A 26249-nucleotide genomic window follows, 5' to 3' on the forward strand; every position below is an offset into this window, starting at 1 on the left:
GAATTTTTCAAATTCTGTGAAACATCCCGTCCTAAGACTATATCAGGTATGTAAATCAATTAATATCTCTGCCGAATTACCTGAAGATCTTAAGATCTGAAGACATAGTTATGCATCTCCTTCATCGCATTGACGAAGAAAAGGTGCAATTGGAGCACCTTGTAGAATGCCTTATTCAAGGAGATTTTAATATACCAATTGGTGAATCTTACGTCTGAAGATCTCAAGCACAACGTTCAATGCCAGCAGAAGTTCCTAGCTGTGGATCTGGAGCACATTGCAGAACAAGGAGACTTATCTCTACTCTTATTTATACGTAGATGAATATCTCTTACGAATTGTTTGAAGATCTTCCCTATCGCCCCGACGTCGTTTTGCGCCTCCTTCAACGCGGGCAGCAGCTCCTGACTGTGAAACTTGTAGAGCTGACGAACGTTGCAGAACACCTGCTCTGAAGAGATGTAGACCTCGGCCCCCCCATCCAGCAAAGGCATGTAATCCCGCACGATGTGGCGTAGCTTGCCGACGTACACCCCCTCCGTGACCACCAGCTCGTTGATCCTCTCACGTAGCTTCCTGCAATTCACAACATTAAGTTGATGATAATTATCCATTACTTTGGATTTGTTCCTGAAGTCCAAGAAAGACATAAAATAACTAAAAAATCATTGGTAAATAAAGTAATTTCATAACTAACTAACTAAACTGTGTTGCGCTTCCTCCTTTTTTAGCCAACTTTTCGCTACGTTCAAAGTAACGATTTCCGGAAACTGGAAATCGGCCATTACGTTGGATTTGTTCCAGAAACCCTGAGAATGTCCAAAACGCATCGAGCATGACTAATTACAAAGAAAATTGAAATCCGCAAAAACCTAATTAATATTAATAGAGATGACGGTTCTGAGATAAGTTTTTAGTATCCGGAACTTAACGGCTTCAACAAAACTAAACGCAGAAAACCACATTAATTTAAATAATTATTATACTGAAATATCGGTCACAAGACGATTTCATTTATACAAACATAAACACACGTGTAGAATGCAGCAGGACCAATAAACTGAAAAGCTCGCAGCCCGTTGATGAATTAATGAAATTTTTACATTCAGTAAATCACAATCATGAAATTGAGTGAAAAATTCACAACTGATTATTTTATTTTTCTTGTCATCTGTACCTATTGGGTTTTTTTTGCCAGATAAGAAATTTCTTCACGAAATATATGAATGTAACTAAAAATTAGTTCAAGTTAATACGACCGTCGGATGGTAATAAAGGGGGCCACATAACAATGCTAAATGAGCTGCAGTACTAATTAGTTAGACACAAGAAAGTTATTGTCCTAGCTAGTTAGGGGATTACGAAAGAATATATATAATCTGTTAAAAAATGACCATCTACACATTTGCCCTGATGATGGATAATGTAACGGTGTCCGAAAAGATGGCTAAAAAGGTAGAATGTATAATGCAACAACTGGGAATTATACCACGAAAAAAAATCACGATGCTAATCACACAATGCTATTGGCCGTGAAAATCTCAAATCTATTAGATATAGAAGTAAAATGTTTACGAAAATGGTAGCAAAAAAAAAATATGGATACAGTAAAAACATCAACATGTTCACACAATGTAAATACGAAAAAGAGATAAGAAAAATGGTTTAGTTAGGTTAGGTTAGGTTAGGTTATGATAGAAAATCTCGGGAAAGTGGAAATCTAATATAAATCACGTGTTTCTATATTGTGTATTATGTAAAATTCTCGACCAGCAAAGCAATTTATATTATTTTTAAGCAAAAAATGAAAAAAAATTCCGAGAAAAAATAAATGAAATAAATAATATAATTTACATAGGTGTTTCAGATCTGATGCACTGACCAAGGCCATAATCTGATATGCAACAAAACCGGCTGTCAATAAAATAGCACAACATTCAAAAAATATTTTGAAATTGAACATGATAAGGTATCTCGTCTCTCTTGGAACTTGCATACGTGGAATATAAACATAAATATAAATGAACAACTATAGTTTAGATATTTTCATATTAACGATTCACATGATATTCACATGAGGAGGAACTTACAATAATCACGTAAAACCCTTAGAAATCGCTCAGAAATCCATCATTAAAATAATGTACCAAAGGACCAAGACATATCCCACCAACCCGTTATTTCAAGAAACAGAAATCATGGAACTAAGACGGATCTATTGTATTCAATGTCTCAAATTTATATTTACGCGTCCAATCAATTTCACCAAAAACACAAATCGCTCGAGCCAGAGACATACCACATGCGTGTTCACAGTCCCTCACTGCAAAACTAGGCTGGGCCAAAGGGCCCATCAACTATATTGCCCCAAAATTGTTCAATTCTTTACCCAATTCCATCAACATGTGTCAAAACCTGAACTTATATAAGAAAAATGTTAAAAGTTTGATAAGAAATAATTTCGAAGCGAGTAACTTTTTTCTATAATTTAAGCCATCTGTTTCTAAATAACTAAACTACCACATGTCTATCTGTAAATTAAAGATTAATTTCTTTAAATCAAAGAAATATATACATGCATCTATGTTTTATGTGTGTGTGTGTGTGGGTGTGTGTGTGTGTGTGTGTGTGTGTGTGAGTGTCTGTGCGTGCGTGTGTCTGTGTGTGTATATGTTTGTAAATTTAAAAAAAAAAAAAGAAAAAATAGAAACTTCTCTAAAAAAAAAACCAATCACATTGATCTCTATAGATACATTTAACAAGTTTAAAAAAAATATATTTTAAACACCACTGTTTTATCCTTACACTATAATACCCACGCTCAGGCTTCGCCTTTGTGGGATTTTTTTGTTACTCTTTCATTCTATATTACTATGTATGTACCTGAATTGTATATGTATCAAAAATTTTGTTAATAAAAAAAAATAAAAAAAATAAAAATACTCGTAGCTGTACGATTTAATTTCGGTTGTAGTTCTGTCTGTAACTCAGGTTCAGTGAACCTTACACGGAGAAGACTAACTATTCAAAACCTGGTCAAATTATTCGTATTCCTGTGAAAAAACGGGACTGCAGGCCTGTAACGAATGAATCCACATATTTTCTAACAAACTATCAGTAACACGAATGTGTTACGAGAAAGTCGGAAGACGTGTTCATAAAAATTTTAATGCTGTCGCATTTCGTCATTATATGTATTAGGAAAAGCGCAGCTGCATGAACACGTGTTCCGAAATAATCTGAATGCACTCGTATTTGTAAATGGCTTGCCATCCCTTTTTCAACAGGGTTTTAATAAATCAGCCATACTCATTTTTCTCCGTGTAGAACTGTAAAGTAGGTGCCAATATTATTTATTTTACTAAATCATTATTAAGTAGTTCTTTAATTGATAAGTGTATTTCGTTTGTGTAACTTTTTGACAGATGTCGTAATTTTACTTTATTTAGTTTACTAATGCTGTTCATTCGTAAGCTAAATGTCTGATTGTCTTTAAAATTGAAATTGTTTTTGTTATTGAAATACAATTATCCTGTTAATTGTGTTTAATTCGTAGAACTCATTTAATTTTTATAGAAAATTGATGTAAATCAAATTTACTAACGTTTTTTTTTTAATATTTCCGACTTTATGTCCGGGTTAAATCTTCCCCGCAGGAAAAACTAATCCCTTCCACACACTTTTCCACAAATCATCATCTAGTCAATCCACATTATGCAAGTGCATTATATAAGCATAATTTATACAAAATAATACAAAAACAACACGTCAAATCACCAGAAATCAAATAGGAAAATAATTCACCGACTCCAGATATTTTTTTTTATTTTTTATATATTCAATAATATTGTTATTGGGTTTATAAAAACAGTTTATTTTTAAACAAGTTCTGCTGTGTAATTATTATTACGCGTGACAGCTGTTTCAATAAATAAAATGGAGTTCTACAAATTAAACTTAATAACAATAAATAGACTCCAGATATTTTCATATCAGAGGGTTCGGCTCGGTAGAACTTCTAACAGGGTCTATAAATCCTACTGATCCCTCAACATAAATATTTAAAAAATCTTTCGTTATCCTACATGTATTCAAAATGAACGACTTTTGAATCTTTATACATAAATTTTTTGATAGATCTAATACGCCGAAATTTTTAATGAGAGAGCTAGGTATAATGCCAGTAGCCGAAATAACTAATGGTAAAATTTTTATAGTCTGAGAATGCCAAATTCTTTTTATTTCATTTCCTAAATCAGTGTATTTTCTTATTTTTTCATTAGCAGATTTTTGAATATTACAGGAATTTGGAATAGCGACATCAATGATATAAGTTATTTTTTTAATTTTGTCATGTAAAACTATATCGGGTCTATTATGACTAATCGTTCGGTCTGTTAGTATAGTTTTATCATAATATATTTTATAAAATTCGTTTTCTAAAAATGAATTTGGTTCGTATTCATAATATGGTACTATATTACGGCAGTCAATCAAGTTATGTTTAATTACCAAACTTTGGTGAATTATTTTTAAAACTTGATTGTGCCTAAATGTATACTCGGATGGTGCTAATATAGAACATCCCGATATAATATGTTCTATAGTTTCCGGAAAAGCCAAACATTTTCTACACAAATCATCAATTTGATTTGTATCTTTGATTATATGCTTCCTATAATTTTTAGTATTAATGACTCTATCCTGAATGGCAAGCATAAATCCTTCTATTTCTGCGCTCAACTCTCCAATACTCAACCATATGTTTGACGAATATTTGTCAACATACGTTTGGTTGAGATAATTAAAGTGTTTTGCGTGTAAAATTTTATTTGACCAGGAATCTAATAATTCTTGGTTGGGATTTATTAAAATGTTGGCATTCTCATCGTATATATTTAAAGGTGTAATATTTCTATCTGCCTTGCAAATTATTTTGTTATTAGATTACTTATATAATTATTATTTTACTTACTTATTATAATATTTAAGTATTTTCGTTTTTTTATTATTGTGAGAGCAGTTTCGGCGTTCAAGGCCAAGGACAATTTGAAAAACAGCTGTCACAATAGTAAAAACTAAAATACTTGCAGAAGTAATAATAAATTAAATTAATAACATTATTAAATTTTCATTAAAAAATAATAATTCATTGCAGAGCTGGTACATAATATAATTCATCTGTGACGACTGACCGGGATTGTATACGATTGCATGGCGATATCGTGAGTTATGCCACGCCCACATATCTTTTTATATTACATCCCTCGTCTGTAACGGCCTTATTTATGGTGTAGGTATAGATACAGCTTCCCACAGTTACCTTTAGAGGCGACTAAAAGAGGAACGAAATCTTCAGTATCTACCCCCCGAACGTAAAGTAGGGTCAACGTGTACATTTAGAAAGTTAAAAAAAAGCAAAATTATTCTTCTGCACCTCCTTGCTTAAGTAGTCTATCTTACTTACTATGAGGGCACATTTTCAGTGGTTGTCCAGAAGCTTAAATATCTTTTGTCGCAGCCGTATTTTTAAACGTCAACACATAATTTATTTGGCGTTGAATTAATAATTGGAGAGGGTATTCCCTCTCACGAAAAAGCACTTTCTATAAATGGCTTTTCCCGTGTTTGGTGACCAGATCTGAATATCCGGATACTTCCCAACCTTCTTCTAACCCATCTCCTTCCCCACCCCAGTACCTCTAGCCTCACAACATACTCTAATTGGGGATGCCATAGTGTCACTGGCTCTAGAAGGTTAGGAGCAGTTGGGACCAGTGGCGGCTAGTCCTGAGGAGCGGAGGAGTAACGCACTCCCTGAATTTCTAGCAATCGAAAAATTTCCGAACGCAGGACTTTATACTAAATTTTTGACTCGCCTCTCACAAATAAACCCGCAAAACTCGATTCGGTTATAACATAACGCTAGGTACTGTTGTATTTGCCTTACTTTGCAGATTTAAGTGCCGGGAACTCTTTGTAAAAAGTAAAGGTTCTACTTATAATTTTGTTTATTTACGTTACAAATAATTTCTGGATTTAACTACACTGTTTATTACCCGAGGGTTGGTAATTCTCTGGTTCGAGAAGTTTGTTCCCTGTCAATCTCATCTCACAAGTAATTGTTACACTCTAGCGACATCTGTCAGCCTCTGGAGTAAGCTTTATGACTAGCGCCATCTATCGCTTAAATACTCAACTTATTATCATACAACACAGGTACAAATAGTTGTCCATGTAATGGGTGCTATATCTATATTTGTTACCGATATAGTAGTGCACAGTGGTCCCTCTGTAGGTCATAGCCATAAATTATCGATGACCTCATTATAAGGTGTTTATTTTACGTAAGTCTTGCCTAATTACCAAACTAATTGCAGGTATAAATACAATCCCGGTTAGCCAAAGATGTAATTAGTATTTCGGCTTCGAAAGTGATCTGATTTCTGGAAGTGCTAAATTACTATTATCAGAGCCCTTTTTAGTTTCTGTCACCGTTGCTATTTTGTTGGATTTTTTTATTTGTGAGTGTTGTTTAACAATGGAATTTCAAGCTATGTTAAATTATTTTTTAAATTTATAAATATACAAGCTTTTGAATTGAAAATTAAATGTGTATTTGTGTTTCCATAAACTTTTAACTACTTTGCCGAACAATTCCGCAAGTGTTATTTCATGAAAAATATTCCTTAGAATTAGCAGTTTATGAGGCATAATTTTTGGCCGCGTATTCATGCTATCTTATGCGACATTTACGACGTTCGTATACCGTCGTAGAAGTTACGGTCTACAAAAAAACATGGGTACGGTTGGTAATAGGTTTATGTACGCGTCATCTACGCCGGTTTACGACGTTCTACGTAAAAATCATATGTACATATAGTTTGGTGATAACATTAAAAAAATTATTTGAGGTCCCTTTTACAAGAAATGCTTCTTTACGCGGATGCACTTGTTTGACATTTGGTTAACCAATGTTGGAAGTGATGCAGAAAACGCTCGCCACGTTTTACACGTGGTGACTGGAACCTTGCCTGATATCGAAAATATCAACATTTCTGGCTTGCAACAGCGTATTACTAACATGCAAGAGATTTGTTGTATGTTGGAAGTAGAGTATCCGCTCGAAAATGAGACTAGTTCCTAAATATTCTGATTGGTTGAATGTGACAGAAGAATGCAAACTTTCGGGAGTCAAACGACGTACAGAGGTGGAGGGTTTTTTCTAACTTACTATAATTCGACTAATAAATGTTAAATTGTAATAGAAAGTTATAGACCGACAAAAATCAATTGAAATAACACGCCTGTCTATAAAAGGTTGACCCTTAATTCTAGATAAATAAACGATTATAATTTAACGCAAAATCTCTTAATTTTATCAATTATATATTCATTACCAAATTAAACATCTATATTACCACAAATTCCTGCACAATTGCAATAAACACTCCATAGAACTTGTAAAATTATTCAAGTAATTAGTTTACTTACTAAATAATTCCAAAAATATCAATAAACCATTACTTGAGAAATTAGACAATAAGTACCACCTACTGGATTGCCAAATATCACATTATTAATATACATTAATACCTGGAAAATAGCGTAAAGAAAGAATGTAAATTATTAAGGCGATGCACTACGTCGTTTAATATTTTTAATTGAGCCGCTATCAATAACACACCTTACGTAGATGGCGATAAGGCTTAAATTCCCGCTTCACACCATCCACCTGTTTTGATTTATGCAAGAAAAAAACATGGCCCCAAAGTGCCTTTTATTTTATTTTGTGGATGTTCAGGCACAAATATTTAAATGTTTTTCGATCATTTTATAAATAACTTAATTTTCCACATTATTCTATAAAACTATAACCGAAAATGGGTTCGTAAGTAGGAGATTTAGAACTTTACTGCAGTTTTCATAGGCATATACATTATTTTTTTCTGGGCTTATAAAAAGACTTTAAAATTACTTATTATTTATTGAAATTACTCGATTATTTCAAAGGCCAGGATGTATTCTACTTGCAGTTTTTAATTAAAGCATCTGAAACATTTTCAGCACTCCAAAAACACATGATTTTAAATTACTACGTAGTGCATCGCCTTAAGGGAAAAACACAATATTCTAATAATGTGTGATATTCCCAATAGTAATTAGTAAAATAAATCGAAATTTTAACAATTCATTTAAAACTGATAATAATGCAAGTACCAAACAATTTTAAATTTAAGTCCTTGAGCAATTAAGGTGGAAAAACATACATAATACGTATAAATAAAAAGTCCTAAAATATACACATAATATTATTAGAATTTACCATCCATTCAAAATATATAAACTCTTTGTAAAATCAAAAACAATCAATTTAACCAACATTTTATAGTTTTAAATAATAAATAAAGCCATATATACAGAGTGTATCGGCACGTACCCGACAAATTTTAACCATCGATTCCTGAGCATATTTGGAGTAAAAAATGTTACTACTACTTTGCTGTTCGATAACGTTTTTTTTAATAAAAAAATATTATTCATATTTTCACCACATGTCACCACTGTTTTATCCTTTTTCAAAGTTTGAAAACCCATCTGGCAATATTTTATTCGAGTTTCGTTGAATAATGTACGTATGCGCCTACATTAACGCGCTTTTAAAATCACAACGAAATGGAACGGCGCGGCACCAGTCGTCTCAATTTTAACTATTATTATTTAGTGTGTACGAAAGAGCGGAGACACTTTTCGACATACTTGCTAATAACAGCTGTTGAACACGAGAAGCAATGCCACTGACATTGAGGGAGTGTGGAAATATTTATTATTTTGTTTTTAATTGAAAAAAAATGTTATCGGATAGCAAAGTGCCAATAAGATTTTTTACTCCAAATGTGCTAAGGAATAGCTGTTTAAATTTTTTCGGGTAATTGCCGATACACACTTTATATATATATATATATATATATATATATATATATATATAGTGAACAAACTAATTGATTTATAACGTATTTATCAACAAAATGCATTTTAAAATACAATAGCATATTATTTGAATATTTATCACAAAGTCAACATGCTATAACCGCCCACCCTTGAGCGCTGGCCCACTGTGCAGTGGTTCTTTTGGCGTATCGCTCAAAGAATTTACGAGAATGTTCCCATATATTGTTATCTAATAAAAATCGTAGGTAGGTACATTGCTTTGCAAAATTATTAACCTAGAGAAAACGGCGTTCGAAATTTTTCCACCACATCAAAAGGAACGGTTTGTCAGTGGCATTTTTACCGGTATGTGTTTGTGTGATATTGTTGTCGACATTGTGTCTCTTTTTTAACATCTACTGGGTTCGTTCAATGTTTCACAAACCAACACACAATGCAAATTCGTTTCAGGGATTCATTTTTTGGAAGAGACATGAAGGATTAAAAATGAATTCTGTTATTAACGTTTAAAAAAAACAATGCGTTGAACGAGGCCCATTTTACGTGGATTGTCCTTAGGAAATGGACATGTCCACCACGGAATTTTCTGTAGACCTTTTAAATATATAAAATTTCGTTGTACATTATTTTAAGGTATCTCATAAGGTTTAGCCAGCATTAGCAATGTAAGCAAGACACGGATAGTAACTTTATTTTATACTATTTAGTTAGAGAATAAATAATGCAGATTGGTTGTACGGGTGAGATACGGAACACTTTTTGTTTTTGTTTACCGTGCTTAGTGAGGTGGTGGTAAGACTACAAAATTGGTGATTTATAAAGAAGTGTGTGATATTATATTATCTCAAGTATATTCAAGATTTCAACAGCAGCTAAGTTACTCTATCGTGATAAGTTTCCTGAATAAACATCAAATTTTCCTCGACTATTAGGCATTTTTTTTGTTTACAAAATCCGATGGGTAAATATCTATTTTATAACTATTTTTGGATGCTTTTTCGATTATGTTAAAATTGTGTACAATCCCTGTGACATCAATAGTGACTCGATGTTTTGTCAGTGCTGAGCATTGAAAAATGCCTAATCCAATATATATATATATTGGATTAGGCATTTTGTTTGTTTACAAAATCCGATGGGTAAATATCTATTTTATAACTATTTTCTTTCTAATATTTCGTGGTTTGCTCCCCTGTTCCAGATTTCTTCAAATGGTCAGCCTAACATCCTTTTAAATAGCATCCTTCGGTACTATTTCCACAATGGTTTCTAGCTCAATTAAATATTCGTTTACTGTTTATTTTTATCATGTATACATACAATTCTCCACCATTTGCGTTGGTTAAAAACATCGTTTATTTTGCGCACAAAGACTGCTAATTTGGTTTAATGCCAAATAGCTTTCCCTTTACTACTAAAAAAGTCGTAAGAGGAAAATGCGTACCATCCAAAGGGACGGTGCCCTTCAATATCTCCATTGAACGTGATGTTTTCAAGAAACCAAAATCAAAGATTAAAGAGATAGATTAAACAGCAGCTAAGTTACTCTATCGTGATAAGTTTCCTGAATAAACATCAAATTTTCCTCGACTATTAGGCATTTTTTTTGTTTACAAAATCCGATGGGTAAATATCTATTTTATAACTATTTTCGGATGCTTTTTCGATTATGTTAAAATTGTGTACAATCCCTGTGACATCGATAGTGACTCGATGTTTTGTCAGTGCTGAGCATTGAAAAATGCCTAATCCAATATATATATATATTGGATTAGGCATTTTGTTTGTTTACAAAATCCGATGGGTAAATATCTATTTTATAACTATTTTCTTTCTAATATTTCGTGGTTTGCTCCCCTGTTCCAGATTTCTTCAAATGGTCAGCCTAACATCCTTTTAAATAGCATCCTTCGGTACTATTTCCACAATGGTTTCTAGCTCAATTAAATATTCGTTTACTGTTTATTTTTATCATGTATACATACAATTCTCCACCATTTGCGTTGGTTAAAAACATCGTTTATTTTGCGCACAAAGACTGCTAATTTGGTTTAATGCCAAATAGCTTTCCCTTTACTACTAAAAAAGTCGTAAGAGGAAAATGCGTACCATCCAAAGGGACGGTGCCCTTCAATATCTCCATTGAACGTGATGTTTTCAAGAAACCAAAATCAAAGATTAAAGAGATAGATTAAACAGCAGCTAAGTTACTCTATCGTGATAAGTTTCCTGAATAAACATCAAATTTTCCTCGACTATTAGGCATTTTTTTTGTTTACAAAATCCGATGGGTAAATATCTATTTTATAACTATTTTCGGATGCTTTTTCGATTATATTAAAATTGTGTACAATCCCTGTGACATCGATAGTGACTCGATGTTTTGTCAGTGCTGAGCATTGAAAAATGCCTAATCCAATATATATATATATTGGACTGCAACTCTTGGGTCACCGACGTCTTTGCTAGTTATAGACAATGAATGATTGACATAATTTATAAATAAGTATGTCCAAGATTTTTAGCGCATCACCGCGGTTTCATATGATTTAATGACATGATTTAATTAATATTATTGTGGTACCATGAACATCTGTATGATAAGGCAATCTGTTATCGCTACCCGTCATGTATGAAGGTGAGATTTGTACATTTTTTGCGATAATGGCACAAAGTCACAAATTTATTGAAACAATCTATCCACCTATCGATAAATCAACATTCGTGTATGAGATATGCCAACAAACTTCATCCGATATTAAAGACCGAGATATTAAAGCCCACACTCACGGTTCTCAGAGATAGGTATTTTAATTACATTTTTTATTGGAGTCACAGTTTTCATCGAGCGATTTTTTGAGTTTGCAAAAATTAAAAAAATTAAAAATGTAAAATTCAATGTACAAAAACACATGAATTTATTTTAAACCAATGAAATAGTTTAAAACAAATATGTGTGTTTACATTGTAATTATGAAATAAAAGATTTTTACGAACAGATCGGTAAAAAAAAATTAAAGTGATCTGAAAAAAGTGAAAAAACTGCAAATACCTGCTTAAAAAATTATTATATTATCAGATAATAACAAATTAGCCTGTTAATTAAAGATAAAGGTCCAGTATCATTTCAGACGGAGATTAAAATAAAAAATATTGTATTTCTGAGACAATAACAGGTTCGCAATAATTGTACACAGAAAAGTGATTACATTAAAAAACATACTTATCAACACTTATTATAAATTACATACAATATGATTATATATTTAAAGATAATTATAATCATTATAATTACCGCAAACTTACTTATTCGTTTCGGTAGTGTGCTCAAAATAAAGAGGTATAAATGAGATGATTATTATTATCATTTACATGATGTCTGGAAACTCGTAGAACAAGCGGAAAACTCGTGAATCTACTTTTTAGCCGCTTAAAGTCTACGCTTCTATCCATTTAAAATACATTAAACAGTTGATTTTAACCCTCCAGCAGCTTTTTTTTAATTTGTCCTTAAAAATTCCACCTTCGGACTCGATTTTTTAAAACGAAAGCTCAAATCTTATAAGTTTACCACAAAACCGACCCCAAATATTACAGATTACAGTATACGATGGCGATCTGTCCAAACGTTGGCTAAAAAGGGTTCCTCCCAACACGGCATAACAACCCACGAATTCAGTGAGGAACCTTAATGTTACATAATCATTAAGTAATAAAAAAATGAATAATATGATAAATGACACTTTAAAGCTTATCGTCGAGTGTGAGCCTACAATTAACAAAGTTGATCAAGTTTTTAGTTGAACAACCAAAGTTGAACGTTTGTCTACATTTGTTATTCAAGACAAGTCATCGTCTTTTTATTTTCTTTCGACACAACATTTCAACTCGCTTGCGATTTTTCCCTTGGCCTCTCTATTAGGATCATGGCATCTTCGTGTAAAAGTGTATGTACGGTCGGATTTTTTATTTATTTATTTATTGGATGATTTATATAGTGCCGCTTTTGTGAGATATCACCTCAGGGGCGCTTTACAGTTAATGCAGATATTACAAAAAAAATAAAAATATTACAAATTGAAATTGAAATTAAGTTAAATAAAATGAAGTACAGAAGCAGGTGACACGAAGATGGAGAATCTGCTGCAAGAATCCTATGTGGTGAGGAAACTGGACCAGCTGCTGCAATTAGAGAGTGCACCGCGTCCACCAACAGTGCCAGCACGAGGTTTGTCATCCATCCAGGTATGTGTCTGCCGCTAATAGAGCGCTGACACAATATCCTCTCATGGATTCCAGACCTTGGCAGCACCGCTGTGACATTCGACGAAGATAGAGGATGGAGACTCTGCAGCAAGAATCCTAGGTGGTGAGGAAACTGGACCAGCTGCTGCAGCAGCGAAAGTGTGCACCGCGCCCACCAACAGTGCCAGCACGAGGTTCGTCATCCGTCCAAGTATGTGTCTGCTGCTAATAGAGCGCTGTCACAGTATCCTCACATAGATAACAAACCTTGGCCGCACAGCTGTGACGTTCGGCAAGTCCATCTCCTTGTACACTTGTTCCTGGTGATTATGTTAGTGGTGCATTGTCATAATAAATTACCCTGGGCACTTGTTAGGGCTTCCAAGAATTCCATTGAAAACATCTGGCGTACCTACAGTTACCGATTCTCGTCCCGAGTTCAACTTCATCGAATTTAGAATATTTTTTAGCACAATTTTCGATTATTCATTTTTAACACACTGCACTCTAATCACATTACTATAAAGTTCTGATTACTAATTGGTAAGTTAATTTAAAATTTTGACTGATTTTTAAAATAATTTCAAAGGGATGTTGCCTCGTTTCCCTTGAAAATACTAAAAAAACACAAAGCGGTTGGAAGACGGCATGACGCGTCCAGCTGCCACAAAGGGCGCTAACTAACTCGGATGACATGATGTTGAGGTTTATTGACCTTTCCCAAAGTGATACCTGTCTTTGGTATCAAAAACAATAAATATTTAAAAAATAAAAATGGGAACAATACTATATATTTTTCGAAATTGGTGGGATGGGGTTGACTACGGTAGACATAAACATAAAAATCTTTTTTTTAATGAAGTTTTTTTCCGGTGGTAAACTTGCGAAATTTCGCTACACGCTAAACGTTATTATTTTTTTATATAACACATGATCTCAACTTAATTACCTACTACAACTTAACAACTATTTAGATCGGGAGAGTTCATGTAGTTCATAATTTTACAAGTTTTGACAGGGAGACGGCCATTTTTTTTACAATCGGAGTTACTTATTACGGTTAGGAAATATGCTCTTATTATTAAAATAACCCAAACAAGAAACCTATAAACCTATTTGGTGCATGTATTTCGATCTCCCCGACTTATATAGTTGTTTCCAGTACTTATCCATGGTATTTATTTTGAAATGTGAAATGTTCAACACATATCTGCGTAATTGCATTCGTATTTTTAATTCAATTCAAATTTATTATCTTTGGATTCCTGCTATAGATAAGATAAGCAAACGTTTACTGGATATACGTAAACGTTCCTACAAAAGATAAAAAATTTCACCAAAATCTGCTATTGGTAAAGATATTATTATGGTATTGAAATATTATTTTACCCACTTCAAAATGTCATTCCATGTTCTAGGACAATGCGTTGTAATGCTGCAACGGTTCCGTGATAACTCAACACAGTGACAATTCAACACACTTTTAAAAAGTGATATAAAGCCATTAGAAAGGATGAAAAAAAATTTAAAACTAACCTAACCTAACCTACTTAACCCAGTTAATAAAGTTTTTGTTTCATCACTTTCCATGACTTTATATAACTTTTTAAAGATGTGATGAATAATCATTGTGGTGATTTATCCAGTCACCCTCAATACTCTGCACAAGAGGCCCACAAAACATTATAAATAAGATTCATTTGTCTCAATTGTCTCAATAGTCTACACAAGGGGCCCACAAAAACATAATAAATATGATTGAATTGTCTCAATAATCTACACAATAGGCCCACCAAAACATAATAAAAATGATTCAATTGTCTCAATAGTCAACAATATTAAAGGCCCACAAAAACATAATAAATATGATTCAATTACCTCAATAATCTACACAAGAGGCCCTCCACAACATAATAAATATGATTCAATTGTCTCAATAATCTACACAAGAGGCCCACCAAAACATTATAAATATGATTCAATTGTCTCAATAGTCTACAATGTTAAAGGCCCACAAAAACATAATAAATTAGATGCAATTGTCTCAATAATCTACACAAGAGGCCCACCAAAACATTATAACTATGATTAAATTGTCTCAATAGTCTACAATATTAAAGGCCCACAAAAACATAATAAATATGATTCAACTGTCTCAATAGTCTACACAAGACGCCCACAAAAACCACGAATATATAATATTGATTGTTTGAATGTGGCTTTCAAATCAATAAAGGATCGGGAAGGTCACCGCATCATCTGCATCCATCGCTCATTGGAGCCACTTGGATGCAGCCACAACAATGATCTTGGTTGACTTACTAGAAGCTGACTATTCGGTGGTGAAGTTAGGCGGGAATGAGTACACCCTCCTTTCAGTGATCATTGTGGATTCACTTCAGAACCTTGTAAGTTGCATATTAAGTTGTCTGTATGGATTGCTGTAGCATACCTTCAACTTGTCAGGTTGGGATGCTGGGTATTGCAACATATAAACATTTAGATTTGAAACTCGTTATTGTAGATGATTACTCACAAATTGATACGGCATAAAATACTGGCGAAAATGCCATGGGGAATACATACAGTTGGCACCCCAGACAAATTCATGAAGTACACTGAGAAAAATGAGTATGGTTGATTTATTGAAATCTGGTTAAAACGTGATAACAATCCATTTCCTGATAAAATATTGGTCTATTCAAAATATATCGGAGCATACGTTCATGGAGGTGTTATTTTCCTGACAAATATAATGACTAACTGAGACCATATTAATATTTTGTTGAACACGTGTTCCACCGTCCTCATAACACATTCTCGTTTTACTGATACTTTGTTAGGAAATCTGTTAATCCATTCGTTAAAGTCCCGCATAACCGGTTTTACAGTAATACGAATGATTGGACCAGATTTTTAATAAATTAACAATGTTTTTATCAGTAAGTAAGTAGATAAAGGGTGCATTCGGAATGCATTCAGCAAATATTTTTTCAAATACGTACGTTATGAATATTTTTATACGGCTATTTTTCAACTGATGTAGGTACTAAAAGTAATATGAAAACAAAAGTCGACACATATCTGTAACCAAACTGATTGGGCACTCAATTTTATTGGTAAATTTAAAAAAAAATCATAGAAGAAAGAATAATAAGTTTTAAATACTACCTCTTTAAAATATAAAACCTGAATATGTTTTTGCACTTTGGATGTATGTTGTGATTGAGGTGTCTCGTCATGTATTAAGAATGCCGCAAGATGGAATTCCGCCGAAATAGACGAAGAAGGGTAGACGCTGACGTCCAGTGAGCAGCCCCTGGCAAAGTTGCGAGAAACAACTTCGTAGGCTGTGCGAGGAGAGGCCGGGTCTTCTGTGGACAGAGGCCACTGAAGTAGCCGAGGACGGGGACTACCGGAGGCACCTTGTTGAGGCAGGAATATAACATAACGGAGAGTATGAGAGAGTTGAGAATGTACGAGTATGTATGCTTGTTTGTGTTTCTCTATTATCTAAACAAATCTCACGTGGTTTTCATTGTTTACTTTAGGACCCTGCGAACAAACGTAATTCGAAAATTGGTCTTTATTTCTTTAGAATTTAAAAGCATTATGAATCTCGTGCAATAACCGCAAAAACAATAAGATCAACGAAAAAATAATTTTACAGCCAAATACAAACACTATTATATCACTTAGATGGCTTCGCTTACATAACGAATTTCTGTACATTATACATAAATGATTTTAGTCAAAAATAAGCCGGGCTTCTGGCTTTAATAATAATAATCTTTATTGGTAGCAGGCCATTGGTATTAAATTTGATAAAAACCTTGATATTATTATTATATCAAATTGTGAATAATTTCTTTTTGAAGGAAATTTTTCCGATATCTCAAGCGCCACACACACTAGATTCAAGACTCTCATTATGAAAACAATTTTATTTATTTTTTTAGTACAAAATGAGAAATTTAAACAAAAAAAAGTTTTTGATAACCGCGGGACCACTGACGGTAATTATTTGTTCAGTTTTCGTTTTACAAATTATATTTAATGTTTTTCGCTATAATATATTAAGTGTCGAATATCAGTAATACGTAATTGGTCGGTATAATCAAAACCTCCTAGATCACCGGCCGGGACACTGAATCAAATCAGCCTCCTAACTTGTACGAGAACCACCAAATATATTTTTTTTATTTTTTAAATTAACTAAAACATTTTAAAATGTTTGAGTAAATAAGACAACGGGTTTAGATCCCCTAGCACGAACGCGAACACACCGATAAATATTTTGTCAATTATGTCGTTAACTCGTTTTCGTTCCCGACCACGACTGCAGATTTCCATCGAACAGGATAATCTGTCCAGGCGACCAAAAGAAGAACTGCAAAAAAAAACGAAATAAACATTTTTTATTTGCAGTATTTTTATTAGCTTAGAATATTTACCTTCTAAAGTATATTGATAAGGATGTCGATCTGTGTCTATGAAGTACTCGTAAATTTGAACCTCCACTTATTTAAAACATAAGCTGTCTGACTCATAATCGCGGTATAAATATTATACCGGCGTATAAGATCGGGATAGTGAAAAACGTTGCTCATAATCGCTGCGGGTACGTATACCACCTATTAGTAGCTGTCAGATTTATATTTGCTGGACCCTTAGTATAGGTCAGGATAGCGAATATGAAGAATACGCATAGAGCTATAATTACATCAATGAGAATACACAAATTTGTTGAGGTTTAGTCGCGAAGTTTGACAAAAAATATCTATCTGTCGCTTACTAAAAACGCTAAAAAGCAGTAATACCCATTTGCAGCACTATCGGAGAGATATTTTGAATTGGTTGGATTTCGATGCAAACTAAAACAGACCGGGTAAATGACATTACAAATGTCATCTGAAGAAACGCAAGGTAGCAACAAAACGTGAAATATAAAAATGATCGTGTTTTTGAAGTTCGGAACAAATTGATGCCAGTCTAAAAAAATCTGGAATGGATATTATTATGAGTAACGATTTTTACCTGAGCAGTTATACGACCCTCTTCTTCGTATAGCTGCTATACCAATGCTGCAGCGGAATTATTAGGGAATCTTTATCAGTGAGACTATTTTTCTTGTGAGAGAAGAAAACAATTAGTTAACTTCACCAGGTACCAACAAGCTCCTAATAAAAGAATGTAAAATCTGAAAGTTAATAAATAAAAACCGTTACAGCAATCATTATTTACCTACATTTTATCATATTTCGCCATATTGACGTGATAATGAAAGCAGATAACAGATTACAATCCATCATATAAGAACGAACAGAAAAATAGATATAATAAAAACACATAAATTTGTTTTTGACCACGATAGTTTTATTTTCACTCTACCGGTTTCGGAAGATCCCTTCCTTTGTCAGGAGAATATTTAAAACTGATCTACTACACAAAATATTGACACATAAATACAAAAATGTTAAGTGTTTGAGGGAGATGTGGACAAAGTGGAAGGGGTAATTACGGTAATTCCAGGAAGAACAGAGCGGTTAACTGGAAATATAATAACTCCAGTATAATAAATAACCAAATTAATCTGTCTTATAGTCCTATTCTTGACATATTTCCAGTTAACCGCTCTGTTCTTCCTGGAATTACCGTAATTACCCCTTCCACTTTGTCCACATCTCCCTCAAACACTTAACATTTTTGTATTTATGTGTCAATATTTTGTGTAGTAGATCAGTTTTAAATATTCTCCTGACGAAGGAAGGGATCTTCCGAAACCGGTAGAGTGAAAATAAAACTATCGTGGTCAAAAACAAATTTATGTGTTTTTATTATAAATTATGATGAGCCACAAAGTGAATGCTTTTTACAATTACGTAGAAAAATAGATACTTACCACGAATTAGTGTTTGACACGAAATCATTTTAAAAACTAGTTTAACCAGTTGGCCGGAATAAAAGATACGTTATGGTGACTTTCACCATGAAAAACTGAGCGCAGGCTAAGTTCAATACAAATACACTTATTATACAGATGTCTCTGTGTGGTAAAGTACGCTAACTTCGGGAGGTGATCCTATATGATGGTAGAAGTAGAAAAGTAAATCACTTTTTTCGAAATTCCAATGATTTTTTCCCATACGAAAATATTTCCGTATCTCTTTCCAGACAACGTGCCGCAGGTATACTCCATATTATTTTTAATTAATAAATTGTGAAATAACCATAGACATATGAATATTAGTAGACCTGCCCTAAGTGATTAAAAGCGTATTATCCCCACTCCCCATACCGGTTCCATTGGAGCCGGCTGGGCTCGCGTATGGCCTCAAGTGAAATTTGAAAACGTGACGTCATCATTCTTGTGCGAACTATGGTCGAGGCATCATCGGTTCATTTTACGAAATAACACGGCAAAATGTTGACTTGTACTATGAAAACTTGTAAAAATAGATGTGAAAAAGAGAATAAACCCAATTGTCGTATTACATTCCATATATAAGCATTATTTTACTTTATTTTAAGCATATTCACATCGTATAATATGAATCAGTTGTTACTATCACATCGAGAAACGTCTGGACGCGAAACACAAAGCTGGTTGGTTGCTGGGAAGTAAATTATGAACATTTATAAAAGTGTCTTAACTAAATACTTAAACGAAATATTCGACTCTGAAAATGAACCGAATTTTTTTGCCGAATTTGGACTTCGCAAATTTGTTCATAACGTGGCGAGTAATTTGCGCTCCCATGTAGAAATGTCTATTCATTCAAAAGCAGATTTTACTTTTAAGAACTAAATGGTGATATTATAATGCGAGATGCCTATTTACTGTCAGATTGATTTATTGACGAATCACAGTCAGCCTTACTCCCTTCGTTCTTCAACAGTTGATTTTACCCCTCGCCATTATCTTCTCGTCTATTAATTCCTATGTCTGTGGAAATAACACAAATTCATCAAATAAAATTTAACTCGCGTCACCCGGATTGCTAGTCAACAGGCCAACTTGACTACGGAGACCATTTGTGCCGGGGTTTTAATAATGTAATCCATATGACATGACATACAACAACATACAAAAAATTAAAATGGCTGGAAGGAAATGAATCAATATTATTCAACAAATAAAATTGAAAGAAAAAAGTATAGGCACCGTAATAATCGATTCAGAACAAAGTTATGGAAAAAAGTTTTTTTTAAATCTTCATAAGAATATTTACGTCGGAACAGGCTCAGCCTAGTGAGGTAATTAATAAAAAAAATGTGATTGTACCTTAATTTTTTGGTTATATATTTAAATATTTTTAAATATATATATATTTAAAAATGTGATTTTTCATCCGGATATGCGTAAATAGCCTATTCGTTTTATTGCACACACATAAGATTTTATTTCGTCAGCACTATGCTGCCGCCTATAAAAAGAGAGTGACTTCTCCAAAAATGGAAATATTGGCAAAATAAAGAAAACAGAACACAACAACAAACAAAATGCTCTCTGCCTCCTTGTAAAATACATACATACAGATATTATTTTTATAATCTCATGCTAAGTTTTACAATTTATACAACATTGATGACGTTTGTACGTTTGAGAGTTTACGCGTCGCGCCGCGCCGTTCAATTTGATCAACGAATGTTTCAATGGAAAGCGGCAGGTAGTATCACTACAACATTATAGAGATCAAACGTTGCTTACCTTTAGTTATAATTAGTGATTAGTTGATAATACTCTTCCCTTCTTCGAATTCCTTTTTTAAAAATCCCTATTTCTGGTGTCAACTTGGCCCACTTGCTTGGGGCCATAGGCTCATTATTACAACATGAAAACGAAAACACATTATTTCTACAAATATTTTCATACGAATTATATACCTTGGCTATGAATCTGAAGCTCGTGGGTTCCAATCCGGGCGTGCACAAGTAATTGTTATTTTATTTATTTGTGTTTCAAAATTAATTCGTTTAATATAAATGTAATAAATAATAGGAATATAACATATCTGCGGTACGTTTCAAAGTAGAAGACACTCTCAATATCGCCCTGGTGAAGGACCATTATTCAGAATCGAAACTTTGTTTGAAATGGCTTAAGCCGTGTTTGGTGACCAGATCTAAATAGTCAGCTCCATTTTATTCTTCTCCCTTTCTTCTCCTTCACCAATACCTTCAGCCTCACGAAGTATCCCAAATGGGGATGTCACAGTCTTGCTGGCTTTTTTTCTATTATGAACGGTCAATTTGTTGTTGATCACAACTTTGTTATTTGCTTTTTTATTTGTTACTAACAAATTGGTTTATCATTAGGTTGTCGAACTGAACTCTATCGTACTGTGTTGCTCATTTCCCCACCATGGGGGCGGATAGACCCTGTTCCTGCATCCAGTAAGGTGACATTAATCCGGTGCGGCTGTCCCACGAACCACGGGTGCCTCCCCCGGCATCATGAGCGGGCCTGGGGAATGTTTGCGCGAACCCGGTCCCCTTCCGTCCTGCCTCCGGTGATCTGAGGCTCACTTCATTCCCTAGGGTCTTTGGGAGTATCTCTCCCCCCCCCCCCACCCCCCTTTTACATTTCTTCGAGGGTGCTCTCGGAAAACTGGCTAAGGGACGCGGGTGTTTGGGATCGTTGTGGCCAGGCCGCTTGCCACGCTCATTTTTGCCGGGACTGCCTCGTGATAGTGGGGTAAACTGCCCTCGATACGCGGCTTGTATATTTTTACGTTTCCATCATACTTCCACTTGTAAATATTGTTCTCCTTATTTATTATTTAATTTTAGATGCCAAACCACCAGGCATCTGAAATGTGTTCGTATTTTGTGTTACTATTAATGTGAGTATGCATACATTATTTCGTACTAACAATCATGCATGCAGGGACATTGGAGGGTCTAGTATCGTTTTAAAATAAATTTAGCTTCTTTTTACAAAAAAAATTAGAGTCCTGACGTGTGCGGCTAAGGAGGTTAAACAATCAGTTTCCTCACACAGCCGTTGGGAAAGGGTGGGTCCCCTCCAATGGCTTCAGGAGGTTGGGAGTAATTTGAACTTGGGACTCTGTATTGTGCGGTACCGCCTTAAAAATAAAAATTTTAACTTATTTTAATTACTTGCGCAACATGATTACTATCCGAAGACACCACGATAAAAACAATCAATGTAAACTTTGGACACAAATAATATCACGATTCCATTTTTTTTATAAATTTTATCGAAACGGTAGTGTACAGCATACCATACTAAACTTTGCAGGTAGCCAAAAGACGAAGTAAAAAATCAATGGAAAATTTTCTATATATATGGTATTTTAATTTAAATATCTACATTGGTGACGCTCCCGACCGGAGAGTTAATTGTGTCGATCTATGGATGCTCATTTGTTTTTTTCGCAATCATCGAAACTGCATAAATACAAATATTTTTGTTACGGACCACAATCGTGTTATGCTCTGTTTTAAACCACTTTTCTAGAATACTCTTATTGAACTATGTATTTCCTCAAGATTGACAAAACAGGCTTATACCTACAAACAATCATGTTTAGATTTGCTTTTTGCTTGGTTTTATATGTCAAATGGTGAATGTTATATTATTGCTTTACTATTCTATATCTATAATCGTCAACATATTTTTTTATATAAACTATGTAAAATGGCTGACCGATCGCCCTCGATTTAGCAGGCCACGACAACCTGTCAAATGCAGTATATTTGTTAACAATACTGCCAATAATTATTTCGTTAACTTTCTAACTCAAAGGCCTCACACACTATGGGTCGCATTGTATCATGTTACTGCTGCCACTACCTAGCAATTACATATAAACTTTACATTTCTTATTAACTAATTTAAGTCTGTATAACTTAGGAGTAGGAATATTCTTATTCTTATTTTTGTACAACACGTTTATACCTATAAATAATTATTGTATGCATTTACTATTTACTTGCTGTTATAATATTCCAAATGGATATGGTTATATGTATTTTTACTATTACTTTTGTGAACTTACAATCTTCAGAATATTATTTTTTTATGAACTATGTATGTAAAAGACCAATGGGCGTATAAATGAATAAATAAAAAATAAAATAAAAATAAATATACATTGCATAAGTTAACTAGTTTCACTTATTATAACCATCTAAATATGGCTAAGCTAACCAGTCTGAAGATGGCTAAGCTGTAATAAGCTGTAACCGGTAATGGTAAAAAAATTAAATATTTGACAAAGACTTAAAGTTGTTTCAATTTATCATTACAACAGGATTCCACCACGAATTATGAATATCAAAAATAGTATCAAAAGTATAATGTCAAGCCACAAAGTGATTGCTTTATTAGATAATAATAAATATTTTGTTTAGTACCTACAACGCCTGCTATGGACAAAATTACGCATTTAGGTAACTACCTACCACCTATAAATTTACTATATAATGAAAGAAAAAACAAAAATTTCGAAATATTATAATTTACAAAAAGATAACAAATAATTATGACCAATAATCAGTCATCCGAAATACTGATACAAATTGAAAATATCTCCAGAGTAAAAATAAATGCCGCCAACGGGAATTGAACCCGTGCCTTCTCATGTCCGGTCAGGTGCCACGGACATCAGAAGGCACGGGTTCAATTCCCGTTGGCGGCATTTATTTTTACTCTGGAGATATTTTCAATTTGTATTAGTATTTCGGATGACTAATTATTGGTTATAATTATTTGTTATCCTTTATGCTATGCATAAAACCTTGTCTTATAAACGTTAGTTTATCATTAAAAAATAATTACAAAAAGATATTATTTATTAACATCTGAGAATTGAGCAAACTTCAATCTTTTCTATGGAATTTTTCCCAATCGGAATACAATCAGTACATATCACTTGCCATACTTTATCTAATCTGGATATCTCTATACATACTGGAGAACTCCAACAGATTAATCAAAATTTGGCTCGTGAATGAGTAGCAAAAACAAAGGTGTCGTGGTGACTCCCCTAGTTTGAAAACTGTTTAGTTAGATGACATTATTATAATGTGAAGACTGCGAAGGTTCCATAGGTATTTCTCACAATATGATAATTTTGAAGTGCATTTTTCAGCAATGATGCCATTGTTTATAAGTTTTTTAAAGGAACATTTGTGTAATCTTATCGTGTTAAAATTATAAGTATGTAGGGTGAAAGCATGTTGGCATATTTTGAAAATTTCCTATGTCTGTAGGTCATGAGGTCAATGGTTTCTTATACTTAGTGATAAATAAACTGCAGATAGTAAATAATTTAGAGTAATTGTGTCACACATGCGTCATAGCTTGTAATATATTATCTTATTAAGATATTTAATAAAAGGTTCCAATTTCCAAGAATACTAACTAGACTACCAATGCCAGTCAATCTGTACTGACATAACCATTCATTACCTTTGCAATACGGACCATAATCGTATGTTCCTAGACGTCGAGTGATAACACAAAATTATTTCAGATTGACGTCACACTTACCTTTGGTACTTATCCGCCTTAGTCTCGGCTTGGGGAACTGAAAATTGGCGATTAACAGCAGCAACTATTACAGGAAACTTGTCAATTTCCTCGTAAATATCTGAACCATATTCATCCGACGCCATTGTCGAAGAGTCACACTTATCACTGTCTGGCACTAAGGAAGAGACGCTGGAATAGTTGATGCATTCATAAATGTTTTCCTCCACGGTACTGCTGCTATGAAAGTCAATCCTGCTTTTGTTTGGCAGTGTGTCGGAAAATGTAACTTTTTCCAGCGATGCGCTTAATTCATCACCTTGGTTATTGTTATCGTCCGATGCATCGATTGAATAATACATCGCTTCTTCCTCATCACTCGACATATCCGAAATGTCAGAAGTTGTCTTCCCCTTGACAAATTGTAGCTGACCAGGAACCGTCGCGGCTTGCCGTAAAGTAGATTCATCGCTAACAGTGGAGGAAAGCGAAGGTCGCTGTGAAACCGGGGGTGGTTTCTTGGGTTTGTATTTCATTTGATTCTGGACTGTGTTCTTTGAGTAGGAGGAACTACCCTCGGATGAAGTCACGGAGTCTCCAGAATAAGAAGAGAAGCTGGCATTCATCCTACCGGGAGAATTGCGGGAGAGCCGGGAATTGATGGAACTGTTCGAATCCCTACTCAGCTGGGCCTGAATGGGGAAAAGGAAGGATCCTGTTGCAGGAGCATATCCTGATTCAGATATTCCCGGAGTTAGCGGGTTTTTGACTTCATCTTCAGGTATGTCCACTTTCCCTTCATCGGACTTCTTTAAGATCTGGTACAGCTGCCCTCCTCTCGCCATTGTGTCATCGGCCCGTTCTACGATGTGTAAACTTGTTTGCAAACTTTGCATTCTTTCCAATTCCCGTTTTTTAATAACGATCTTCATCAACTCGGAATTATCCGATGAGGGAGACTTTGCGTAGAACATGTTTTTAATATTTACACTTGACACTGTCACTTAAATGGTTAGCTCATTCTCGCAGGTGCTATACTACCGTCGTCGAGTATCACTACTTGTCGCAATGCATATCAAGAATAACTCCTAGGATGTAAAAATAGTCGCGCTCGTTTGGGCGATTACCAACAATATCACATCTGCGTGGAACAGAAAGCCGGTGTCTCCCGCGGTGAGCGCGAATACGGCGATACGGTAATGATAGCCTATCCTATGCTATCTTATCAAGAGAGTGCCGCGCCATCGCGCTTCTCCATCGTCCGCGGCCGCACTAGAACTAACTGCATCAGCTGACTTACTGTAAGGCTGAATCCGCTGTCACTGGCTCGATAAAGAAAATACGACACTCTGCTACGACTGACACAGACTTACTGCGACGGCGTTGCAAATTGAAAAACCAGCATGTTCATTCTCACACACACGTGCATTTCAACACCAATTGCAACTAAAAATAAATAATAATGAATACTCACGACATAATTCTCACGTTGATAATAATTCCAAAGTCACTCTTCTTTCCTTTCAAGTATGAAATTTTACAATTATTTGAT

At 34.1% G+C, this 26249-nt stretch overlaps 1 protein-coding gene across 1 annotated transcript in view; it reads right to left on the reverse strand.

The window, feature by feature from the left end:
• LOC149424366 (uncharacterized) overlaps window positions 1–26047 on the reverse strand; it is a 38638-nt gene extending 12591 nt beyond the window's left edge. The window contains exons 1-2 of the mRNA XM_089651504.1: window positions 24719–26047; window positions 336–576 (exon numbers count right to left, since the gene is read on the reverse strand). Of these exons, the coding sequence (XP_089507630.1) occupies window positions 336–576; window positions 24719–25671 (1194 nt within the window). The 5' untranslated portion in view covers window positions 25672–26047. The remainder of the gene's footprint in view (window positions 1–335; window positions 577–24718) is intronic.
• Window positions 26048–26249: the final 202 nt, after the last annotated feature.

Source organism: Hesperophylax consimilis, chromosome 4 (genome assembly GCF_061612785.1).
Source record: "Hesperophylax consimilis isolate HC1 chromosome 4, BYU_Hcon_1.0, whole genome shotgun sequence".
NCBI classification, from domain to species: Eukaryota; Metazoa; Arthropoda; class Insecta; order Trichoptera; family Limnephilidae; genus Hesperophylax; species Hesperophylax consimilis.